Source organism: Pyrus communis, chromosome 3 (genome assembly GCF_041283825.1).
Source record: "Pyrus communis isolate YQ-2024b chromosome 3, ASM4128382v1, whole genome shotgun sequence".
Classification (NCBI taxonomy): domain Eukaryota; kingdom Viridiplantae; phylum Streptophyta; class Magnoliopsida; order Rosales; family Rosaceae; genus Pyrus; species Pyrus communis.
This window is the reverse complement of record NC_142567.1, coordinates 5,019,363-5,044,755: the sequence shown is the minus strand read 5'-3', so window position 1 is coordinate 5,044,755 and position 25,393 is coordinate 5,019,363. Positions and strand designations below refer to the sequence as shown.

Sequence of the window (25,393 nt, the reverse complement as noted above, 5' to 3'; positions counted from 1 at the left end):
CCTTCACCAATGCCTTTGCCATAGCCCTCTCCAAACCCTTCGCTATCACTGCCTACACCGCTGCTAGAGCCTCTGCCAACACCCTAGCCCTCTCCAAATCCTTCGCCATCACTGCCTTAACCAATTCCAATGCCAATGCCTTGGCCCATGGGCTTTTCCATTCTCATTCTCATTTCATGCCCACTTGGGTTCTCAACTTTGAGGACCCTACAGGCATTGCTCAAGCAGAGCAAGCATACAAGTGCCATCAATGCAATGCTGCAGGAAACCATCTTTTTCCTTTTGTTTGCTTTGCTTTGCATGGTTATATGGCTACATATATATAGCGAGCTTGGGCTCTGCAGGAAAAAGTGCTTGTAAAAGATGGAAACTAGAAAAGCACCAAAAGCGCTTCTCCGAGGATCGCCAGTTGTTTTAGAACTCTGTGGAGTCATGAAGCTTTTGTGAGCAGTGTTACCACAACGGAACTTGTTTTCAGCTTCCCTGCCGGGCCACCTCATTTCATTGATCACATCATCACACAATAGAACTAGAACTGACGAACATGCATCGGGTGTGTTTTTTCGATTTTGATGAATTTTTTTGCACGACCGATGGTTGAGCGAGGATTTATACAATCATCGGTTCAGATCACGGGTTTGAAGTGGCTAAAACAAATGAATAACCCCATATTAATAGTTTGGACAAATAAACACTACCAAATAAGCATTTAAGGATACTACTTCAGTTGCCTACAAAGAAGCGGGCTGATCTTGATTGTTGATGCATTTTGAGCCGGCATGCCAGGATCAGCCCTGCACACACGACTGACCATGCAAAGCAAAAATAGCAAAGAAAACTTGACATCAAAGTGGACTGTTTTGAACAAAGGACTATTCGAGCAGTTTTGGGATGAAACTAATGAGAGGGAATGAAAACGTTGCTAACGTGTTTGAATGCATCGCAAAAGAAATGTCAGACTGGACAGCAGTCACCAAAACATCGTCATTCTCGAACATAGATTCCTGTGCAGAGAACAGTCTCTGCAACCACTTATACATTATCATCCTCCAAAAACCAGAATCGGGAAATTCTGGTCAGCAGACAACATTTTACTTAAATCCTCACAATGGCCAAAATGACAAAGATGCGAATTCGGGAAATCTGGAAAGCTCTAAGCTAGTCATTGCCTATAATTTATCAACAGTCAAACAACCTCACCACTGCCTGATTCTGCCTCCATGGCTTTTAACTCTTCAGCCAGCGCTCGTTCCCTGTTCTTTAGTTGTCTGTCCACAGCAACCATATATAGGCCTAAAAAGAAGTAACAATCCTCGTCAGAAAAATAAGAAGGTTCCAAGATATTGGAACAAAGACAAATGTACAGAACAGAAAATTACATGAAACGCGGTGTTATCCAGAGTACTAGTTGGGGGTTTTACCAGTTTGAAACCCTGATCAGTTTAGACGATACTTTACCTAATATATTTCTCATCCAATCCAATTGAGGAAAGAAAACAATTAAATTGGTTAACTGGTTGGTTTGGCTTGGATTTTGAATTTTTGAACACCCCTATAATTGAGTTATGCGCGGCATAAATACTATTTGTGTGGCAGATTGTAAACCAAAAGTATTGTCAAACTACAAGTAGAACAGACATTTTCGTTATGAAGACTTGGAAATCAAGTACGCTATTTGAATCAAGAATCAAAATATGGAAGAGTCGAGAGCTCATACTGACAGCACTGCCGATTGCACACGCCCAGAGAATCCTCATGGACCATCGATCCCCGATAACTCCTCTGCCTGCCATACCTTGCTGCCAAACCCAATTACATTGCTTTAGCATTAACAATACTGGATACCCAAAAACCTCATTGCTGATCAGATAATCTAGTACAAGAACTGGAAATGCAAAATTTCAGCGTTGGCATCGAATTTCAACATTATCAAACGATTTGAAGCTCAGTAACTGAAGAGGCAACAAGCTTAGCAACTATTCCTTACAAAAAACTAATATGCTTGATCCATCGCGATAGACTACGAAAGCTGTTATGGACCAGACAGCAGCTGATCCAAGCCTATAACAAGTGGTTACAATTCAGGTGATCCCAACCCAATCAGTAAAAACACATAATTCAGCTTATATTTCGATCAAAAAACAAAAAAATTCTCGAAGTTATCTCAGAAGTATGTTGCTCTCTATGTGTTTGTAGAAATGCATAGCAGAGATGTATAATTCACCAAAAACAAAGCAAATATCAATAAATTGTAATTGGGAAAGAAACCCATTACGCGTTAGGCATAGCATGGCAGAAGCAAATAAAAAATTAGCATCAAAATTTCAACCATAAAATTATAAGCATCGAAATGCCGACCAAATAAAAAAAGAAACAGAGAAATGGAATCTTACTAGTTTGACAGAGAGAGAGCGAGGGAGTAAGCGAGCGTTTAGTGACGGAGATGGAGGAGGGAGCGGCGGAGGGAAGGAGAGAAATGAGAGAATCTTCACTGGTAAGAACAAAATGCCTGCCTCTTCAGAAACGTTGCCGCATGCTCTTTCTGCCTTCTCCAATTTTCATTATTTTTCTTCCATAAGCAAGTGGCAAGTAGGGCTTTTACTTTGATAACAACCAAGGTGGAGTTTTGTTTTTACAGGAAGCCCATCTGAACTTGCAGCCCAAGAACTAAGAATCTAAAACAAACCCAAGTGTGTATTTTTAATATATTTATTTCTTTGTTTATAAGGACGATTATCAAATAACAAGTGAGAAATTTAACGGTTTAATTATGAACTTTGTATGGTAGAAATACATAAATACGTACATATGTACGTACAAATTTCTATATAATTTAATAAGGAACCCTCTTTATGTCCTCCATTCAAATTATTGATCTGAAGATACGATTATGATTAGGACTATGGTTGAGAATGAGTTCCACAATGATAGGAGAATAGACTTTGTATGAGCTTAAAATTAAATTGAGCTACTGTTCATATTATCAATTAGGTTTAAGGAAAACTAATGAAAAGAACTTGAAAACTTTGAGTTTTAATGATAAAGACAAAATAAAGGGTAAAGTGAATAGTACTAGGTTTAACTTTTTAGTGTAATAATGTGATTTTTCGTTAGAGTGAAGCGTATCGTGAACTTTTCGTTAAAATTCCCTTAGTTTTATAATGAAACTGTAACTTTCTTATTTTTTATTTTTTTATTTTTTATAATATTAGAGATTCAGAGCAGAGAATGTTGTCTTCATACACATTCAATTTGTGAACAAGTCGTGAGCTTTATGAATTAGGTGTTCCTTTGCATGAATGAAATAAACGGCATGCAATGACTGCGGGAGGTCAAAGACAGATCGAGTTCTCAACGTCAAGGCTATCTTGCCATTTGCATCTGAAACGTTTTTGCTTGCATTTGGTGTAGAGATTCCAACCATGGGATACAAGTACTCCGGTCAGAATTTCACTTTGATTTTGGCAGCTTTGAAGTTTGAACGTTTCATCTTTGATTGAATGGTGCTGGTTTTCATCATGTGTATCCTTAAACTGCTCATATTAAGTTTGAATTTCTTTAATTGGAGGTCACTGATCAGAGCGAATAATTATAATGCCTATTACAACATAAGTAGATTGGTTGTGTTAAATTAAATGATGTGCAATGTCAAATGATCGAATTGTGGATGCAAATTTCCGCCTTCTTCTTCTTGGACAAAATTGCACCTACAAAACAATTAACACATTAGGTCAAGGCCAAGAGCCTCGCGCCTCCAATGAATTGGAAGGGGAGGCTTTAGCCGAAGAACCTCCGATGCCACATTTAGAATTTAGAGAGAAAAATGTTTGGAGAGTTTTTGGGAGTTTTGCAAGAGTGTGGAACTAGTCTTTCAAAGAAAATGGAGTCCTATTTATAGAGCATGGTTGGCCCTTGGATGTTTTTTGGGGTGTAATGGTGATTAATGGATTAATTTAATTAGCCTAATTAATTTAAGTTATATGGAAGGTTTTAAAGGTTATGGAATGATTTCCTTGTAGAGGATATGGAGTAAAGATGGATGAGATAAATTTGAACTTGTTACCTATTTTGGGCACTCTTGACTCGGTTGATGTATGATTCTTCACTGCTTCCGTGTAGGAAACCCAATGTGTCTTGAGGGTAATTTTGTCCTCTTTACCTAAAAATCTACGTGTCGCCTCTTGATTATTCTTGGCTCCACAAATGCCCCCACACCTGTTGGCCTGCTTGTAAGAAAGAGCAGCAGGTGTAGAGATCTTCTTGCTCTAGGACTGCTTCCTATTTTGATGTAGATTCCCTTTTTAATATGAAATTAGATCCTTCTAGGAAAGAGAAATAAATTTCTCTCAAAGCCTATTTAAGTCCACCTTAAGTGGATTGTTAAATCAACTTTGGAGAGCGATTTATTATACCCTACAAGAGAAAGAAAGCTTAGAGGATATTTGTTCCCCTTCCTCTAGCAATCTTCTACATCTTGCCCGTGCAAAAGATCGTCTTTCGTTGCTTGCTTTGTCTTCGTGCCGCACTGATGTAAAAAATTTAATTTTCCTTGTCTTCTTCTTGGATAGTGCTGTCGCGATGCAGTCGTCGGGGTGGTGCGGCACGTCGGCTGGCAGGGGTCAAGAGTCGGCTTGGCATGGGCCAGGGAGGTGGTGTGGCAGGGGCCATTGCTTGTGCTGCTCGGCTTGATTGAAGCCAAGGATTGACTCGGTATGGGCTGAGGAAATGGCGTGGCATAGGCTACAATTTAGGCTGCCTGTCGGAAATGAGGAAACTGTGATTTCTCAGTTGCCACAAATGGAGCAGTCAAGGATGGAACTGCCAAGATCGAAGCTACTGAAGATGAAGTGTTGGATGAGCGAATTGTTGAGTGCAGAAAATGGCTGCTACCCCTTGACCATTTTGCTTCCTGCTCGATCTTCAAGCATTCGATCCTTTGAGCCATGTGACTTTCTCGCACTAGAGAGTTTACCCAGACAGGTGTCGGAGAATTAGTTTACCCTATCGCACTGGAGAGCAATTTGTTTAGCCTCTCGCACTGGAGAGCAATTAGTTTATCCTCTCGTACTAGAGAGCAGACTCATATGGGTGTCGGGGAATTAGTTTACCCTCTCTCACTGGAGAACAATTAGTTTATCCTCTCGCATTGGAGAGCAGACCCATATGGGTGTCAGGGAATTGGTTTACCCTCTCGCACTGGAGATCAATTAGTTTATCCTCTCGCGCTGGAGAGCAAACCCATATGGGTGTCGGGAAATTGGTTTACCCTCTCACATTGGAGAGCAATTAGTTTATCTTCTCGCGCTGGAGAGTAGACCCTTTTGGGTGTCGGGGAATTGGTTTACCCTCTCGCATTGGAGAGCTATTAGTTTATCCTCTCGTGCTGGAGAGCAGACCCATATGGTTGTTGGGGAATTGGTTTACCCTATCGCACTGGAGAGCAATTAGTTTATCCTTTCATGCTCGAGAGCATGTAAATCATTGTCATTAGTGCAACTGAGGAAAGTTGGACTGCTGGGACAACCGAAATAATCCTTAGCCTGCCTCTAGTTCTTGGTAGTTGGGCTAGTGTGTCCTTCTGGTACTCGTCTGCCCCCGGTGTGCTATTAGGCTGAGCTGCTACATTTGTCGGAACAGAAGTAGTCTTTACATCCAGCAATTTATATGGGGTAGCCCTGTCTGCTCGATCTTGTCATTGAAAGATGACTTGTTAATGTTGGTCATGTCTTATCGGAACGCCTTGTCAATAGCTTCATTGCTGGGGAAATTGCGCAATCGCTCAGTCAGGAGCATTTCTAATTCTTCCTGAATTTGCCTTTGTTGGGAGTGGTAAAGTTCTCGGCTGCCCCAGTCTTGACCTGCTGGTCCAGGCTGTTCTTCTATGTGCTCGGCTCGTCTATGCCGTGGCAGCAATGCATGAGGTGGATTCCTAGTAGGCGAGAGATTTCGTAGGCTGCTGGTTGAACTTAGGCTGGATTGAGTGACTGCTTCTCTCCGCCCGTCATGCTGCCTACTCCGATGTGATATGGAGGATGCTTCTTGCGGGCCTAGCTGCGAATGAACACTTCACTTAGAAGGCTGCTCATGTTGATTATCGAAGTGTGGCCCTAACTGTGAGTGTATGCTCGTCTGTGGGCCTAGTCGAGAGTGCACGCTCATCCACGCACTAAGACAGGAGTATACGCTATCTTGGGGGCCCAATTGGGAGTGTACTCTGCCCAAACGCTCGATTTGTGGCAGGTCGAGTGGCTGCTTGTCGAGATGCTGCTGGAGAGGTTCTTTGTCTGCCCTTGTCTTTCTTCGGGGCATTTCTTTTGGAACACATTGCATTTTCGTGCGCTGCAAGAGCTGGTTCACCAAGGTCGTCTGCTGTGCTAGGGCGCTCGTTAACTCTATGACTTGTCGAGACAAGTGTTGTTCACCATTTGGATTGGAAGAGTTTGGAAGAAATGTTTCTCCTTGAGCAGCGGAAGTGTGGTAGACTCCGGGCGCGAGATTTGAGCTGGGAAATGTCAAATCCGCAGAAAAATATAGTGAAAATGCTCTTGGTTTGATCATCAGTCTGGAAATTTGGAGCCGAGACGGTTGAACTAGCCTTGGACCGATTTGGGCTGCTTGGAAGCCCACGGGAGCAGACTGGGCTATGAGAGCAGGCTGGGCCACAAGAGTAAGCTGCTCGGTGGGAGCAAGTTGGACCACGGGAGTAGGCTGGGCTACGAGAGCAGACTACTCAGCAGGAGCAGGCTGGGCCACGAGAGTAGGCTGCTCGGTAGGAGCAGGTTGGGCCACGGGAGTGGGTTGCTCGGCGTGTGGCACACGTGGGTGCGAGGCTAGGGCTTGGAGTGACATGGCTTAGGTCATGACCTTAGTGCCACGAGCCTTGGATGGCACATCTTGGGCTTGCTTTGGTGGCACGGCTGGAGCCGTGGTAGTGGTGCCATGGACCTTGCAGCGGTTGGCCACCGCGGTGGTTCCCATGGTGGAACCTTGTGGTGGTGTTGCCGCTCCCCCTAGGATCACATTTAGTCTCGTGGATCACCGCGGTCCCATTTCTTTTATATTAGAATTTTCACTCATGGAGTTTTCTAAATTTCTAGCCGTTGTATTTCTCTTTTTCATTTTATCAAGGAATCTTTGCAAATAAAAAAATTCTAATAATAAGAATGTACGAAAAATACAAGTGGACTAGAAAATAGAGAAAAAACCTTTTTATGTGAGAGTCTTCTACGAGTGTGAATTTCAACTCTCAATGAAAGCACCAAGTTGTGGATGCAAATTTCCGCCTTCTTCTTCTTGGACAAAATTGCACTTACAAAACAATTAACACCTTAGGTCAAGGCCAAGAGCCTCATGCGCCCACGATGAAAGGGGGGGTTTTGGCCGAAGAACCTTCGATACCAAAGTTAGAATTTAGAGAGAAAAGTGTTTGAAGAGTTTTTGGGAGTTTTGCAAGAGTGTGGAACTAGTCTTTCAAAGAAAATGGAGTCCTATTTATAGAGCATGGTTGGCCCTTGGATGTTTTTTGGGGTGTAATGGTGATTAATGGATTAATTTAATTTATATGGAAGGTTTTAAAGGTTATGGAATGATTTCTTTGTAGAGGATATGAATTAAAGATGAATGAGATAAATTTGAACTTGTTACTTATTTTGGGCACTCTTGACTCGGTTGATGGATGATTCTCCACTGCTCGCATGTAGGAAATCCGGTGTGTCTCGAGGGTAATTTTGTCCTCTTCACCTAAAATCCACGTGTCGCCTCTTGATTATTCTTGGCTCCACACGAATCATTCTTGACTTATGCATCAATCGACTATCTAGAACATGCACCACATCGATCGACTAACTTCAACGTCGTGTAATTATGCCATGGTTTACATCAACGTCGTGATCACTTGATTTTCTCAAATGCTTTCATAAAAACGTCACCTCGTATGTATTGTGTCGTCACAATTTTCTTTAGTCATGCTTTAAGTCTTCAATTGGAACACAAACACAAACATCCGGCGGCCGGCAACATGTTTGATTTGTCAAAAGCTCACAGCTAGGCCAAATTTATATATATATAGGACATGGATCCTCTCCGGATCCATACATCCTAATTCTAGGGATCCACCAATCCGGACTATTGAAATTTGATCCAACGGCTCACTTTAAAAGTTATAATAATTTTAGCCGTTGAATCAAATTTTAATGACCCGGATTAGTAGATCCCTAGGATTAGGATGCATGGATCCAGAGAGGATCCATGTCCATATATACACACCCATTAATTTTCCCTCTCAGTTGCAACCGGAAAGCCCTCCTTCCTCTCTGTCTCTCTCTCTCTCTAACACAAATTAATGGAAGTATCAGTGGCTGTTGGTGTCGTTTTGGTTGGTATAATAGTAATTACATGGGCATGGATAGTGGTGAACTGGTTGTGGCTGAGGCCAAAGAAGCTAGAACGATATCTGAGGCAGCAAGGCCTTGCTGGAAACTTATACAGGTTTATGTCCGGAGACATGAAAGAAATCTCCATGACGACAGAACAAGCTTATTCTAAAGCCATGAGCCTCTCCCATGACATAGCCCCACGAGTCATCCCTTTCCATCACCGATTAGTAAACACTTACGGTATGTTAAGTATATTATTTTTTCACGTTTACTTGGATACAAGAAATAAGAATTGAATCATTCTGATTTTTCACTTTCTTGCGTCAATTAACACATAGAATCCAAAAAAGTGTTATCACTTTGAAATCTTTAACAATACTAGTTCTCATTTTCATTCTTTTTTTTTTTCCTCTCATTTCAAGTTCGTAGATATGTCAGTAATTCATACTTTCTTATGTGTTCTACTAAATTATAAATGTTATCTAGATTTGCAATTCAGATTCTTTGACAACATAAATGTGATAAGACACTTTCAACGACTTATAAATAAGAGTGACACTCAAGTCTTTAGAGTCGTTGAGAAAGTCTCAAGTTAAAACTCATGAGCCGATGAATAGATACAATTTATAAAAATATATATGTGGTTAAAAATTTGATATGAAATTTACAAAGATAGTTCATATATATATATAAAGTGAGCATCCTAAAATGGTGAAACATTCAAAATACCATAAATTGCCCTTTAAGAATTTCGTAAATTACAATTGAACCAAAAGAAGCTAAAGTATTTAACCATATTTTTATTTTGAATGCATTTAATATTTAAAATTATAGAAAGAAAAAAAAAACAAAAACTAAACCTGCCACGTTAGTGGGTGGTTTCATGTCTTTAATTCATTTTTTTTTATGAATAATTTTTTAAAAATTTGTAAATTAATTATTTAAATATAAAAATATAAAAAGGCCAATTGCTAAACACGTATGCGTGTGGCAAGAAGTTAGTAAAATTTGAATTAACAATCTATTCCAACAAAATAAAAACCGGCGCTGCTAAATCAAACTAATCAAACCTCTATGAGTAGTAAGTGCACTGTTACTAAACAAGCTGTGCACTTAGACATATATGTCTGGTTATGGTATGATACGTAAAAATAATTTGACTATAACTATGTTGAGCCTTTATTTTCTTTGAAAACCAAAAATGGAGGTAAGAATTCTTTTGTTTGGATGGGCACCATCCCAAGGGTGATCATCACTAATCCAGAAGATTTGAAATACATCTTAACAAAAATGGAGGAGTTTCCGCAGCCAGAACCAAACCCACTTGTCAAGTTACTAGCAACAGGTATTGCACTCTATGAAGGTGAGAAATGGGCAAAACACCGAAGAATTATCAACCCAGTATTCCATTTAGAGAAGCTGAAGGTATTATGCACACTCTTGCCAATATTCATTAAAAAATTCTTGTAAAACCTAATTTAATTAGCATTGCGTATTATGTTGCCTATATAATTAATGTTGATATAATTTCTGTTTTCTTTCTTATTTTTCATTGTTTTCAATAGCGTATGTTACCGGCATTTTACGAAAATTGTAGTGAGATGATTGTGGAATGGGAGAGCTTGGTGTTGAAACAGAGTTCATGTGAGTTGGATGTTTGGCCTTATTTTCAAAATTTGACAACCGATGTGATTTCTCGAACAGCATTCAGAAGTAGCTATAAAGAAGGAAGAAAAATATTTCAACTTTTGAAAGAGCAAGTACAACTTGTAACAAAAGTTGTGCAGAGTGTTTACATTCCAGGATGGAGGTAGATTATTTTCTCTTTCACTCTTCAGGTTGTAAATATATATCATCCTGCCAAATAATAGGTTAGCAACTAGTTAGTCCAGTTATTTATAATTAAATTATGTTCATTAACCACGGTAAAGATCGCACTCATTCAACAAACGAAAGCATATTATGAAAAACATTTTTGTGACAATTTTACAAAGTTTTGAAGGAAAACCTGAAGAAGAAAACCAAGTGCTTCAAGGCAACCAAAACCATTCTATCAGTGCATGCTAAAATTATAATTTTTCGTGTTTAAAGGAAGCTCATCTTTCAATACAACAACAGTGGGGTTGGGGACGGGTATCAAACTCGTTATTCTTGTGAACATATATAAGACTTCCTACTTGAAAGTACATAATAATACCACTAAATCATAGTGCTAATAGACGGGAAGCTCAACTTGATTTTGAAGAAAATGGAGGGCTCGTAAAAGCACGTAATCTTCATATTACAAACATGCAAGGACAAAAAAAACACATTAATGAATGAAAACAAGCGTACATTGTCTTCTTCATATATCTTCACAGAACGATTGGAATAATTAAGGTTTTGTGCATGCAGGTTTCTACCAACCAAGACGAACAAGAAGATGAAAGGAATTGACAGAGAGATAAGAGCGTTACTTATGGGTATTATAAACAAAAGAGAAGAGGCGATTAAGGCAGGTAAAGCCACAAAGATGACCTGTTGGGTGTGCTTATGGAATCCAACTTGAAGGAAATCAGGGAACATGGCAACAACAAAAAAGTTGGAATGAGTATGCATGATGTGATCGAGGAGTGCAAGCTGTTTTACTTTGCAGGGCAGGAGACCACTTCAGGGTTGCTAGTTTGGACAATGGTTTTGCTAGGTCAATATCAAGACTAGCAAGATCATGCAAGAGAAGAGGTTTTAGAGGTCTTTGGAAGCAACAAGCCAGATTTTGATGGGCTAATACACCTAAAAGTTGTAAGTGTTTTCCATTGAGAAAAACATTTGAGGGATTACTTGTACTAAGTTATTGTGATGAGTGCAAAACAGTTGAGTTAAAAGAGGACATGGGTTTAAGAAACGAACTGATGATCACACATCTTCTTTTAGCTGAATTGTCCTTGACTCACAATCTACATGACAAAAAATAGTCCCCATACAAGTTCGGATTTCTATATATCAATCTATTGTTTGGGTTTTTCTACAGTAACACAGTGTAGAGAAATGCACCGGTGTTTAAATGGCTAAAATTGGATTGTCAAAACCCAGCCATGCAAATCCAACCGTCCAATGCACAAAATTATCCGGTACACTGGTGTAATCTATTGTTTACCCTATGCTATAAATTTAAAACTTAACTTGGTTGTATATCTAATGCATGCTTTCCCAGGTGACCATGATTCTGCATGATGTTCTTCGATTATACCCAGCACTTTCTCTGATGACTCGAATCACTAGCAAGAAAACACAACTTGCAAACTATTCTTTACCAGCTGGAGTGGAAGTTGCCTTACCCACACTCCTAGTTCACCTTGACAAATAATTGTGGGGTGATGATGCACAGGAGTTTAAGCCGGAGAGGTTTTCGGAAGGCGTTTTGAAGGCAACAAAGAACAAATTTACGTACTTCCCTTTTGGAGGCGGTCCGCGGATTTGTATCGGGCAAAACTTTGCAATGGTGGAAGCAAAAGTGGCCTTATCGTTGATTCTACAACACTTTACATTTGAGCTTTCTCCCTCCTATGCTCATGCTCCTTCTTCACATCTAACCATTCAGCCACAGTTTGGTGCTCATATCATTTTACACAAACGTTGATTACTTCTGTGTCAGAAGTTCTCTCTAATTGTTGAATATATAGTGTGTAGTAGCTAGGAGAAGGATGAAATATAATTTGATGCAACGTACGTATGATATGTTATCTTTCAGAAAAAATTTGAGCAAAGGGGAACCGCATATATATATGCCTTGTGGATATAGTGAAGTCCGCACTTAAAGAGGTAGACAAGGATCCTCAGGGTTTTCTACAATCTGTACTGCAGAAATTAGTTTTCAGAGTTTGTAATGCTTTTAGAAATAAATGGAGGAAGAAGAAAATGATATGAATTGGTTATTTGGAGTACAAATCTTCCCCATATATAGAGGGAAAGATGACTTTCCGAATTGGTTAGTCATTCAAATATGCATGTATCTCTTAATTCAAACCTCTACTTCACTCAAATCAACATTGGGAAACAAGTGAAGATGAATATTCCAATCTTCCATGGAGGCTGTATTTTCCCTCTCGGATTCCTCTAACACTTGAATACATACAGGACGTAGAACAGAAAAATTCAGGGACTAGGTGCACGTACTCGGAGGCCGGATTAGAAATAGCACCTCATAAAGGATTGAAAGAATGATGTTATCAATTGAAATGTTCACCACTGTAAAGAAAATAGTGGCCACCAACCGAGACCCCCCAGCAAACCTGCACGAACATATGAGCAGGTTAACGACGGAATGTATTTGACTATTGTGCTATGGTTCTTGTATGCTGTGGTTCTTGTATGTCAGTCTGGGAATATATAAAAGGAACATATACATAGCATTTGTGTTTTGCAACAGCAAAATTGAAAACTCGTTTAGTAATTACTTTTTTATTTTTAATTTTCAGTTTTTGTTTTTAAATTATTTGAACAATTAAAAAATCATTTAATAATTACTTTCAAATTTTTTTTTTTTTACCTTAATTTTCTAACTTTTGGTTTTCTTCCGTTTTTAATTATTTAGCTACCAAACAAATTTTCAAATTTTTAGATTTCAAAAAACTGAAAACAAATGATTATCAAATATTCTTTTAAACCAAGTATAAAGGCTTTATAGGTTAGCCCAGCCGAAATATGTTTTACACCTCATAATATTGAATCTTATTCATGGGAGATACGTGAAGAAGAAAAGGACGTAGACCTTTTTCTATCTTTCTGTAACCTTATGAAGAGGACGAAGACCTTTATTTATCTTTCTGGAACCTTAAGTAAAGTAGTACTGTTTTGTTCTTATGTGACTTCTTTTACATAGGAAACTTGGTGGATGGGCTTTAAATGTGATCCTAGAGTTTAGCTATTCTTTCTTGAAAAAACAAAAAAGTTCAGCCATTTCATTTTGGATGAAGAAGCTGGTAGAGGAGTGGATGGCATCTAGTAGAAGAGATCAAAGTTTTACGGAATAGTTTTCGAGGTTTTGGTTGTCAATGGCAGCCGAGAGCGGCGAACAAGGCGGCACACTCACCTGCTCAATTCCCGCTTAGTTGTAACGAGCTCAGGACTTGGATTGAAGATGCTCCTCCATGGCTATTGGCTAGAGCCAAATTTGGAAGACAGAAGTGCATAATTTTCAAGAATAGCAGGCGGCAAGCTTTTCGTGGTGGTGGTTCATTTCTAATGAAGAATGGCCATCCAAATGAGAGGTGCATGATTGTTTGTTTACCATTGTTGTTTCTTTCCTTGTCTCTCTCATTCAAGTTGTATAATTGGCTCTGTTATGAAATGAAATCATTCGTTATTGATAAAAAAAAAGTTCAACTATTCTATCAAACTAGACTTAATAAATCTGATTAGTGAGAAATGTGATAAAATTGAAAGAAATTCCTCTGAAACTTTAGGACAAAAATCCAACAAAATTTGGTTTTCAAATTTTGTTTGTACTCTGTCCCTACCTTACATAATACAATCATTAAACTTAAACATGTTATAATATAAGTAAATTAGTTAAACAACGTGACAGTGATGTGATATTTCACTGAACATTGATTACTCATATACATTGCAAATCTAATGGCACGTTTACGTAAAGATAATCGGAATCAAAACGCAGAATTGAAATTTGATTACGAGAGACTCTAGTGTGTATCAAATATTGAGAAATAAAAAAGTTGGTGAGACCTATGCGAATTTTGAAATCCAACTCCAAAATGTGGAGAAATTGAATTCCCTACATTTAGGTGGGAATTGAATTTCAAGTTGTTGGGGAAATTGGAATGAATTTTTCCTTCCTATCATACCCTCACTTATTTCTAAAATTTCAAGATTGCCCTTCGCATGAACCCGACACGACCAACTGTTGCCCAGTTTAATATAAAATTAAACAATAACAACAACCAGTGTTCTAAAACGCGGTCTAGGAGGTGCCTAGGAGCTAGGCGGATGTGCTCCGCCGCTATTAACTCGAAATCGTTCACTAAATTGGCAAGGACATTAAGCGGTGTAAGGCGGCTGCCTGGGTGGGCTAGGCGGGCTCGGTGGACGCTAGGCGGTCTGGGCGGCCTGGAAAAGAAACTTCTGTCGCGAGACTCACAACCTTCTTGTCTCCCCGAGTCTCGCCATCTGCCTCTTTATTTGCTAGAAAAGAAGTCGAATATGGTGAGAGAGAGAGAGAGAGAGGTAGATGAGATTTGTGCAATTGCAGGGATGGGTGATGGCGACGGGTTGTAGAAGGTTTGCAGAGATGGGTGCGGCGGCAAGTTGTAGAAGATGAGTGTAATTGCAAAGAGCTACGAGTTAGGATTTTAAGCAATTTGCAACTTTTTGCTTTTTGCTTTAGCTAGCACCTTTAAACAGTCAGTGAAGGATTAATTAAAAAATGAATGTAGGGCCAACGTTTTATTTTATTGAGAGGCCCAAGAATATGGGCTTACAAAATGATACAATTTTTGAACTTTACATGTATCCTCATATTTAACATATATACCTATATATATTCTTTATTTTTTGAAAATAACATAGTATCAATGTTTATTTATATATATTATGTCGTAAATTTGATTAATTTATATGTGATTTGAATTGTGAACTTATTGTACATGTGTCATCCTATGATACTCCTCATTATTATTATATGGCATATATGCTTAATGTGTGTTAAATTTTGAACTTGATGGATACTCCTTTTGCATTTTATCATTCTTTTATTATATTTTCTATGAATTTGATACAAATATAATTTTTTGTAAGTGTCAATATGCATTTATTTACAAGATATACAAGAAATTTATCTAAATCCGCCTAGGCGCCCGCCTAGACCTTGCCTATGCGCCCGCCTAGACCTTGCCTATCCGCCTAGGCGCTATGCACCAACCCTCCGCCCGACTAGCGCCTAGAGTTTTTTAGAACCTTGACAATAACAATAATTAACAGAAAATACAATAATTAAATTTCAGTGTGTTTTATATTTGGTTAATAGAGGTATTTAACAAGTTTTCTATTAAGTAGTATATAAATTTAACCAAAAAATTAGAATATAAAATCATTTAATCAAATAAGGGCAGTTTAGTAATTATATTAATTCACATTCCCAAGTGCATTACTAAATCATTTATGTAGAATCTATACTAATTCTATTCCGATTTCATAAGATTTTAATAAACAACTTCATCAAAAATTTAATTTTGACGCCTCTTTATTTGATTTCATATGGTCTTATTTCAACTCCTTATCAATTTAACTTTTTTTTCATTTGATTACAAGTTAATAACGAGTCTAACGAGTCATAATACATCTACCGTGGTTCTCAACTGTTTGCTAATGCGTGAATCATGATGCATCTAGAATTGGCACGGCTTCGACGTCGTAATCTGAGTTGTGTCTGCCATGTGGCCTTGCTTTCATAAAAAATCATCACCTACTTTAGCTTTAAGTCCCTAAGTCCTAACTTACCCCTATGAGAAAGGCTTTCTTAAAAACTAGAACTTTTTCTAAATTTTCTGTCGCATTATATTTTAACATAATATTTTATAATATTGACAAAAAATAAAATGAGATGGCAGTGGAGAATGTATGAAGAATTCATTATGAGAAAATCTCTTTAGCATTTCTCCACCTAAAATACGTGTAGTTTAATTCGTGTGTTGAATGTGATTTAGATAAGGTCCTGATTTAAGGATGAAGATTCTCTCCGGATCTTTTTTGTGAAAATTATAGGAATCTTAACATCCTATTTATTCATAGTACATTATGCACTTCGTTATGTATTGTTTGTGTTTAATTTTAAATAAAAAATTTCAATATAATTTCTGACCGTATGATATAAAATGTACCATCTCATGTGCCAATCACACTAAAAAATTTCTTCACACATATATTATTAAAATTATAGAGACCGTAATTAATTAATATTATCTCAATTTAGTCACTTGTTGAATTAAATAAGGGTTATCAAAGGTTTGATTCCCCCCACCCCCAATTCTATCAGGTGACAATATATATATATATAATGAAAAAACGAAACAAAAGAATCTTCCATTCAATTATTGAAAAGATTTAACTTTATGAGGTGTACTATCATATATATATATATATATATATATATATATATATATATATATAAAATTAAAAAAAGAAAGAAAAGAATCTACCATTCAATTATTGCAAAGATTTAATTTTATGAGATGTACTATCATATATATATATATAAAATTAAAAAAAGAAAGAAAAGAATCTTCCATTCAATTATTGCAAATATTTAACTTTATGAGGTGTGCTATCATATATATATAATTAAAAAAAGAAAGAAAAGAATCTTCCATTCAATTATTGCAAATATTTAACTTTATGAGGTGTACTATCATATATATATAATGGATGTACATGATGCAAGTTATCAAAAGCAGATATCCTTCTTTCTGTCGAAACCCATTCTCGCATCTTTTTCTCTCCGTAAACACACAAATTAATGGAAGTATCAGTGTCTAACATTGGTGTTGTTTTGGTGGGCATAATTGTAGCCGCATGGGCATGGAGGGTGGTCAACTGGTTATGGCTGAGGCCAAAGAAGCTAGAAAGATATCTGAGGCAGCAAGGCCTTGCCGGAAACTCATACAGGTTTTTGGTAGGAGACTTGAAAGAAAGAACCATGATGCTAAAACAAGCATATTCTAAACCGATGAACCTCTCTCATGACATAGCCCCACGAGTCCTCCCTTTTGACTACCGCTCGGTGAACACTTACGGTACGATTACTATATTTTTATTTTTATTCTTCGTATATAGTTCGGAAATAAGTGTTATCTGAAAATTTGTCGTCCAGATTCACAATTTACCAATATAAGGGTGATAAGACAGTGTCAGTGATGTAGTGGTACACAGTTTGGTAATGAAGGTCTCGTGGTAAAAACTTATCGACCCACGTATAGTTGCAATTTATCAAACTGGTGATTTACAACATGCCAACAAGAGATCACTAATAAATTAACCTCCATGAGTAGTGCCTAGTTTGAGAAGTGGAAATAATTTGATTTTAATTTGAAGTTTTAGTTTTTAAAAACCTTAAAAAAATGCAGGTAAGAATTCTTTTATTTGGGCGGGACCAGTACCAAGGGTGAACATTGCTAATCCAGAAGATTTGAAAGATATCCTAACAAAAATTGAGGATTTTCCAAAGTTGAAATCAAATCCATATATCAAGTTGCTAGTATCAGGTACTGCACACTATGAAGGTGAGAAATGGAGAAGAAACCGAAGAATTATCAATCCAGCATTCCATTTAGACAAGTTAAAGGTATTTACAATATTCATACAAAGTTTGTGGAAATTTTACGCTATCTAATAAGCTTAGAATTTATGTGCGTACGTAAATATATATTTATCAGATTATAAAGAGATGATTAGCTACGCAATTAATAAATATGATTTAAATTGCAGCATGCATTCGCAAATGTTTAGTTGTGTTTAAGAATAAACCATATCCATGTCCAAAATACGCATATGCAAAATATATTTGCTAAGGAAATATATTTTTAATAGGAAAACCTCGACGGTATGATGAAAATTTTATTGAGTCAGAAAAAAAAAAAAAAAAGTTAACATAATCAGGGAAGACGTAAACCTTACCTCTTATAATATCAGAAGAAAGTGCAAAATACAAAAAAAAAAAAAAAAAAAAAAAAAAGAAAAAAAAGAAAAGGAAAAAAAAAGGGACATGAAAAGGAAACCAAAATAAGTGATTAGTTTTTTAGATGTGTATTACGTGCGTTGGCTATATAACTAATTAATGTTGACAATTTTTTGTTTTTCTTCTTTTTTTTTGGTTGTTTTCTATAGGGCATGCTACCAGCATTTTACCTAAGTTCTAGTGAGATGATTAAAGAATGGGAGAGCTTGGTGTTGAAAGAAGGTTCATGTGAGTTGGATGTCCGGCCTTGTCTTGAAAATTTGACAGCCGATATGATTTCTCGATCAGCATTTGGAAGTAGCTATAAAGAAGGAAGAAAAATATTTCAACTTTTGCGAGAGCAAGCACAACTTGTAACAAAAGTTATACAAAATGTTTACATTCTGGGATGGAGGTAAAATTATAATTTCTTTTAGTCTTCAACTGGTAAATAGCAAGATCATTCAGCCAAATAGGTTAGAAACTAGCTAAATCAATTTTATACAATTAAATTTGGTTCATTAACCGTATGAAAGATCATAATCATTTAAGTAGTAGTATTTAAAGCTTGTTATACAAAGCTTTTTTTGTGTGACATTCATAAGTAGACACCAATATTAATATTTCAGCTGTAAAATCCTATGAGGAACTCTGTTTTTTATATTATAGCTTTTGTTGCAACCATTCAACACATCACAACTGAAACACTGTAGAGTTATCCAGTAGTGATCCACCGATTAATACGAAGAAAATTTCGGTAGTGAATTAGTACTGAACATAAAAAAAGACGCTCGGTACACTTCTACAAGACACTCTTCACAACTAGCTCTTCTTATCCAAACTTGAAAGCTTCACATTTTCCAACCAGCTCCATACGTTTACATCGTCAATCCCATACAATCCAATCTCAAAACTTATGAATATGGTTAGCTACAAATATTTAAATAGTTAGTTCTTGCATAAAACTTGTATCACTGAATGAGACATAGCTTTGTAGTCAGACCCCTTGTTTTCTTCATATCACCATTGGAACTAATAATGATTTTTTTTTTTGCAGGTTTGTACCGACCAGGATGAACAAGAAGATGAAAGGAATTGACAAAGAGATAAGAGGGCTACTCATGGGTATTATAAACAAAAGAGAAGAGGGGATTAGGGCAGGTGAAGCCACAAAAGATGACTTGTTGGGTAACCTCATGGAGTCCAACTTGAAGGAAATCAAGGAACATGGGAATGACAAAACAGTTGGAATGAGCATGGATGACGTGATCGAGGAGTGCAAGTTGTTTTACTTTGCAGGGCAGGAGACGACCTCATTGTTGCTTGTTTGGACAATGGTTTTACTAGGTCAAAACCAGATTTGGCAAGATCGTGCAAGAGAAGAGGTTTTGCAGGTCTTTGGAAGCAACAAGCCAGACTTTGATGGGATAATTCATCTAAAAGTTGTAAGTGTTTGCTATCGATAAATTGAGAATACGTACCTTATAGGAGTTCATTTTTATCTGCATTGCATCAAGAAAAACTTGAGATATTACTTCTGCTACGTGACAATGTTGAATATTGAGTGTAAAATAGTTTAGTTAAAAGATGACATATGTTTAAGAAGTGAAATTTAGGATCAAATTAATTTAATCACATGTCATCCTTAACTAGATTGCTTCAATTCCACTGAACAATGCTATAGGTAAAAAAAAAATAGTGACCATAGAAGTTCAAAATTTGAATATATCACTGTTGTTTGCTTAACCCTAGATATTAATTAACCTTTTCAGACCTAACTAATGCTATATGTACTTCATTTATTAACTATAGTTGTTTAGGTAGCTCTGTAATAGACGTGGACCCATCTCTGTATGTGGAATCCACCTATAAAATTGCGTAGAGAAGTAGTCAGCAATGTGAGTCGTGACTCGCAGAAGATTGCTTAGTGTATTTGCTTCCTTACACTTTTGGACTTGTTTTCATCTCTTTTTTTGGCATAAATGCAGAAGTTAAATTGGTTGTATATGTACTGCATGCTCCCCAGGTGACCATGATTTTGCATGAAGTCCTGCGATTATACCCATCACCTCTTCTTGTTCGAACCACTAGCAAGACAACAGAATTGCGAAACTTTTCATTACCAGCTGGAGTCGAAGTTGCCTTACCACTGCTACTAATTCACCATGACAGAGAACTTTGGGGTGATGATGCACAGGAGTTTAAACCGGAGAGGTTTTCAGAAGGCGTTGCGAAGACAACAAAGAACAAATTTATGTACTTCCCCTTCTCAGGTGGTCCGCGGGTTTGCATCGGACAAAACTTTGCTATGGTGGAAGCAAAACTGGCCATATCGTTGATTTTACAGCACTTTACATTTGAGCTTTCGCCATCCTATGCTCATGCTCCTTCTGCAAAAATAAACCTTCACCCACAGTTTGGTGCACATATCATTTTACACAAACGCTGATTACTTATGAGCTAGAAGTTGTCACTGAATTGTTGGATATATAACGTTTAGTGGCTAGGAGAAGGGTGAAATATTATTTACTTCAAGTACGAATGATATGTGTCATCTTGCAGACAATTTTTTCTCCGCTATTGGTATGCAAAGAGGAACTGCAAATATGCCTTATGGATTCAACAAAGTTCAAACTTACCCTGTGATTCAACAATGTCATACACAACGAAGATGTGTAGAAATGAGTTGTACAGTTTGTAATGTTTTTAAATGGAGGAAGAAGAGAATGTTATCAAGTGGTTATTTCAAACCGAAATCTTCCCAATGTATGGAGGGAAAGGTGACTTTCTGAATTGGTTAAGTAATCACACAAATGTGGATGTATATCTTGGTTCAGACCTCTTCTTCGCTCTAATTTCGATAATTTCTTTCAAATGTATCGCAAAGCATCCACGAATATTCTACAGAGGCACCCTTTTTACCCTCTCGGATTTGCCTAACACTAGGAACGCATACAGGCAGAACAAAAATTCAAGGATACTGGGAGGCTGGAGTATAACACCCCTTAAAAGGATTCTCAAATTCCATCATCAAGCAAAGATTTAGGAAATAAAATTATACATCTAAGCTATTTGATTGGGGTCCTTGGGTGACTCTGCATCTCGTTTTGGTCATATATAGAGTTTCGATCAGAAGTGGCGGAACATACTGTGCTGTCACTTGGTGTTCTTCGGAATCCTGGCAGAATGAAGGAATGATGGTATCGATTGACATCTCCACTGCTGCAAAGAAAAGAGTGGCAACCACATGACCGAGAATTTCCCACCTTGTCCGAAATCCCCTAGTGAGAAAAAATTGTCACATTAGCCTAAAGCCCACCAATAGTTAGAAGAATTGAAAGATTGAAGCCTCTTAAAAACTTAACTCAGAGAAATAAATTTGAATGAAGCATGCAGAGGAAACCTAAACATGACAGACTAAGAGAACAAATATTGGTGAACAGTTCCAAAAGAGGCAGTTGTAAGGCCGAAATAGGACCCTACCCCGCTATCAGCGCTGTGTCCGTACCCAGGTCTTCCTCTCCATGGACCGTGTTCAGTCTCATATCCACCGTGTCCAGTTCCAATACCAACTCCTCTACCTTCTCCATATCCACCATCTGTGGAACTTCGGCCAATGGCAATACCAGTGCCTCTTCCACTACCTTCACCAATGCCTTTTTCATACCCAACACCTTTGCCAGAGCCTCTGCCAACACCATAACCCTCTCCAATCCCTTCACCATCACTGCCATCACCAATGCCTTTGCCCGTAGCCCTGAATCCTTTCCCATCGCTGCCTTCACCAATGCCTTCGCCATAGCCCTCTCCAATCCATTTGCCATCACCAATGCCCTTGCCGTAGCCCTCTCCGAATCCTTTTCTATCGCCGCCTTCACCAATGCCTTTGCCATAGCCCTCTCCAAACCCTTCGCTATCACTGCCTACACTGCTGCTAGAGCCTTTGCCAACACCCTAGCCCTCTCCAAATCCTTCGCCATCACTGCCTTCACCAATTCCAATGCCAATGCCTTGGCCCATGGGCTTTTCCATTCTCATTCTCATTTCATGCCCACTTGGGTTCTCAACTTTGAGGACCCTACGGGCATTGCTCAAGCAGAGCAAGCAGACAAGTGCCATCACGCAATGCTGCAGGAAGCCATCTTTTTCCTTTTGTTTGTTTTGCTTTGCATGGTTCTATGGCTACATATATATAGCGAGCTTGGGCTCTGCAGGAAAAAGTGCTTGTAAAAGATGGAAACTAGAAAAGCACACAATAGAACTAGAACTGACGAACATGCATCGGGTGTGTTTTTTCGATTTTGGTGAATTTTTTTGCACGACCGATGGTTGAGCGGGGATTTAAACAATGATCGGTTCAGATCACGGGTTTGAAGTGGCTAAAACAAATTAATAACCCCATATTAATAGTCTGGACAAATAAACACTACCAAATAAGCATTTAAGGATGCTACTTCAGTTGCCTACAAAGAAGCGGGCTGATCTTGATTGTTGATGCATTTTGAGCCGGCATGCCAGGATCAGCCCTGCGCACACGACTGACCATGCAAAGCAAAAATAGCAAAGAAAATTTGACATCAAAGTGGATTGTTTTGAATAAAGGACTATTCGAGCAGTTTTGGGATGAAACTAATGAGAGGGAATGAAAACGTTGCTAACGTGTTTGAATGCATCGCAAAAGAAATGTCAGAGACTGGACACCAGTCACCAAAACATCGTCATTCTCGAACATAGATTCCTGTGCAGAGAACAGTCTCTGCAACCACTTGTACATTATCATCCTCCAAAAACCAGAATCGGGAAATTCTGGTCAGCGGACAACATTTTACTTAAATCCTCACAATGGCCAAAATGACAAAGATGCGAACTCGGGAAATCTGGAAAGCTCTAAGCTAGTCATTGCCTATAATTTATCAACAGTCAAACAACCTCACCACTGCCTGATTCTGCCTCCATGGCTTTTAACTCTTCAGCCAGCGCTCGTTCCCTGTTCTTTAGTTGTCTGTCCACAGCAACCATATATAGGCCTAAAAAGAAGTAACAATCCTCGTCAGAAAAATAAGGAGGTTCCAAGAAATTGGAACAAAGACAAATGTACAGAACAGACAATTACATGAAACGCGGTGTTATCCAGAGTACTAGTTGGGGGTTTTACCAGTTTGAAACCCTGATCAGTTTAGACGATACTTTACCTAATATATTTCTCATCCAATCCAATTGAGGAAAGAAAACAATTAAATTGGTTAACCAGTTGGTTTGGCTTGAATTTTGAATTTTTTAACACCCCTATAATTGTGTTATGCGGGGCATAAATACTATTCGTGTGGCAGATTGTAAACCAAAAGTATTGTCAAACTAAAAGTAGAACAGACATTTTCGTTATGAAGACTTGGAAATCAAGTATGCTATTTGAATCAAGAATCAAAATATGGAAATCAAGTATGCTATTTGAATCAAGAATCCTCATGGACCATCGATCCCCGATAACTCCTCTGCCTGCCATACCTTGCTGCCAAACCCAATTACATTGCTTTAGCATTAACAAATACTGGATACCCAAAAACCTCATTGCTGATCAGATAATCTAGTACAAGAACTGGAAATGCAAAATTTCGGCGTTGCCATCGAATTTCAACATTATCAAACGATTTGAAGCTCAGTAACTGAAGAGGCAACAAGCTTAGCAACTATTCCTCACAAAAACTAATATGCTTGATCCATCGCGATAGACTACGAAAGCTGTTATGGACCAGACAGCAGCTGATCCAAGCCTATAACAAGTGGTCACAATTCAGCTGATCCCAACCCAATCAGTAAAAACACATAATTCAGCTTATATTTCGATCAAAAAACAAAAAAAATTCTCTAAGTTATCTCAGAAGTATGTTGCTCTCTATGTGTTTGTAGAAATGCGTAGCAGAGATGTATAATTCACCAAACACATAGCAGATATCAATAAATTGCAATTGGGAAAGAAACCCATTACGCGTTAGGCATAGCATGTCAGAAACAAGTAAAAAATTAGCATCAAAATTTCAAACATAAAATTATAAGCATCGAAATGCAGACCAAATAAAAAAAGAAACGTAGAAATGGAATCTTACTAGTTTGATACAGAGAGAGAGAGCGAGGGAGAAAGCAAGCGTTTGGTGACGGAGATGGAGGAGGGAGCGGCGGAGGGAAGGAGAGAAATGAGAGAATCTTCACTGGTAAGAACAAAATGCCTGCCTCTTCAGAAACGTTGCCGCATGCTCTTTCTGCTTTCTCCAATTTTCATTGTTTTTCTTCAGTAAGCAAGCGCAAAGCAGGGCTTTTGCCTTGATAACAACCCAAAGTTCTGTTTTTACAGGAAGCCCATCTGAACCTGCAGCCCAATAACTAAGAATCTAAAACAACCCTAAGTGTGTATTTCTAATATATTTATTTCTTTGTTTTTAAGAACAATCTTCAAATAAAAAGTAAGAAATTTTAACGGTTTAATTATGAAATTTGTATGATGGAAATACATATATACATGCATATGTATGTGTGTATGTATGTACGTAGTTCTATATAATTAAGGAATCCCTTTATGTCCTCCATGCAAATTATTGATCGGAAGATACGATGATGTTCATAACTACGAATATGATTGAGCTACTCTTTATATTATCAATTAGTTTTATAGTGAAACCTTAACTTTTTTTATCGTATTAGAGATTCAGAGAAGCGAATGTTATCTTCACTCGCCCTCAATATTAGGAGTTCCTTTGCGTGAATGAAATAGACGGCATGCGCTGACCGCGGGAGGTCAAAGACAGAGTTCCCAACATCAAGTCTATCTTGTCATTTGCATCTGAAACGTTTTTGCTTGCATTTGGTGTAGAGATTCCAACCATGGGATACAAGTACTCGGGTCAGAATTTCACTTTGATTTTGGCTGCTTTGAAGTTTGAACGTTTCATCTTTTGATTGAATGGTGCTGGTTTTCATCATGTGGATCCTTAAACTGCTCATATTAAGTTTGAATTTCTTTAATTGAGGTCATTGAACAGAGTGAATAATTACAACATAAGTAGATTGGATGCGTTAAATTAAATGATGTGCAATTTCAAATGATCGAATCATTCTTGACTAATGCATCAATCGACTATCTAGAACATGCACTGCATCGATCGACTATCTTCAACGTCGTGTAATTATGCTATGATTTACATCAACGTCGTGATCACTTGATTTTCTCAAATGCTTTCATAAAAACGTCACCACTTATGTCTTGTGTCGTCACAATTTTCTTTAGTCATGCTTTAAGTCTTCAATTGGAACACAAACA

General features: G+C 37.8%; 3 protein-coding genes and 1 pseudogene across 6 annotated transcripts; 2 read left to right on the top strand and 2 right to left on the bottom strand.

Annotated features, from left to right (window-relative positions):
- Positions 1-970: 970 nt before the first annotated feature.
- Positions 971-24,319, bottom strand: LOC137715181 (uncharacterized). 3 transcript variants are annotated; one of them, XM_088690734.1, is made up of 4 exons: positions 24,203-24,319; positions 2,394-2,412; positions 1,718-1,799; positions 971-1,293 (listed from the first exon to the last, which is right to left on the bottom strand). In XM_088690734.1, exons 3-4 carry the CDS (start codon positions 1,791-1,793, stop codon positions 1,187-1,189), a joined length of 183 nt encoding a protein of 60 aa, XP_088546860.1. In that variant the 5' UTR covers positions 1,794-1,799; positions 2,394-2,412; positions 24,203-24,319; the 3' UTR covers positions 971-1,186. The 3 variants fall into 3 exon arrangements, with proteins under 3 accessions (XP_088546860.1, XP_068310520.1, XP_068310519.1); XM_068454419.2 differs by lacking the exon at positions 2,394-2,412 and having other exon boundaries at positions 24,186-24,261; XM_068454418.2 differs by lacking the exon at positions 24,203-24,319 and having other exon boundaries at positions 2,394-2,544.
- On the top strand, positions 8,188-11,994 carry LOC137716549 (cytochrome P450 CYP72A219-like; annotated as a pseudogene). The gene is made up of 5 exons (XR_015960533.1): positions 8,188-8,615; positions 9,583-9,800; positions 9,941-10,185; positions 10,770-11,156; positions 11,569-11,994. The product of XR_015960533.1 is annotated as a cytochrome P450 CYP72A219-like (transcript).
- On the top strand, positions 16,785-20,831 carry LOC137715180 (cytochrome P450 CYP72A219). The gene is made up of 5 exons (XM_068454417.2): positions 16,785-17,161; positions 17,492-17,709; positions 18,252-18,496; positions 19,139-19,526; positions 20,108-20,831. Exons 1-5 carry the CDS (start codon positions 16,885-16,887, stop codon positions 20,528-20,530), a joined length of 1,551 nt encoding a protein of 516 aa, XP_068310518.2. The 5' UTR covers positions 16,785-16,884; the 3' UTR covers positions 20,531-20,831.
- Positions 20,875-22,619, bottom strand: LOC137714539 (uncharacterized). Its single transcript, XM_088690733.1, has 2 exons — positions 21,565-22,619; positions 20,875-21,362 (listed from the first exon to the last, which is right to left on the bottom strand). The coding sequence occupies exons 1-2, from the start codon at positions 21,972-21,974 to the stop codon at positions 21,137-21,139; spliced, it is 636 nt and encodes a 211-aa protein (XP_088546859.1). The 5' UTR covers positions 21,975-22,619; the 3' UTR covers positions 20,875-21,136.
- Positions 24,320-25,393: the final 1,074 nt, after the last annotated feature.

What these genes read in the sequence shown, in the direction of transcription:
- LOC137715181 (XM_088690734.1), bottom strand. Translation starts at nt 1,793, where the DNA reads ATGGCAGGCAGAGGAGTTATCGGGGATCGATGGTCCATGAGGATTCTC. An exon ending in TGCAATCGGCAGTGCTGTCA is followed by an intron (nt 1,294 to 1,717) that starts GTATGAGCTCTC and finishes ACTTCTTTTTAG; the next exon opens with GCCTATATATGGTTGCTGTG.
- LOC137714539 (XM_088690733.1), bottom strand. Translation starts at nt 21,974, where the DNA reads ATGGCAAAGGCATTGGTGAAGGCGGCGATAGAAAAGGATTCGGAGAGG. An exon ending in GACACAGCGCTGATAGCGGG is followed by an intron (nt 21,363 to 21,564) that starts GTAGGGTCCTAT and finishes TTTTCTCACTAG; the next exon opens with GGGATTTCGGACAAGGTGGG.
- LOC137715180 (XM_068454417.2), top strand. Translation starts at nt 16,885, where the DNA reads ATGGAAGTATCAGTGTCTAACATTGGTGTTGTTTTGGTGGGCATAATT. An exon ending in CCGCTCGGTGAACACTTACG is followed by an intron (nt 17,162 to 17,491) that starts GTACGATTACTA and finishes AAAAAAATGCAG; the next exon opens with GTAAGAATTCTTTTATTTGG. An exon ending in TCCATTTAGACAAGTTAAAG is followed by an intron (nt 17,710 to 18,251) that starts GTATTTACAATA and finishes TGTTTTCTATAG; the next exon opens with GGCATGCTACCAGCATTTTA.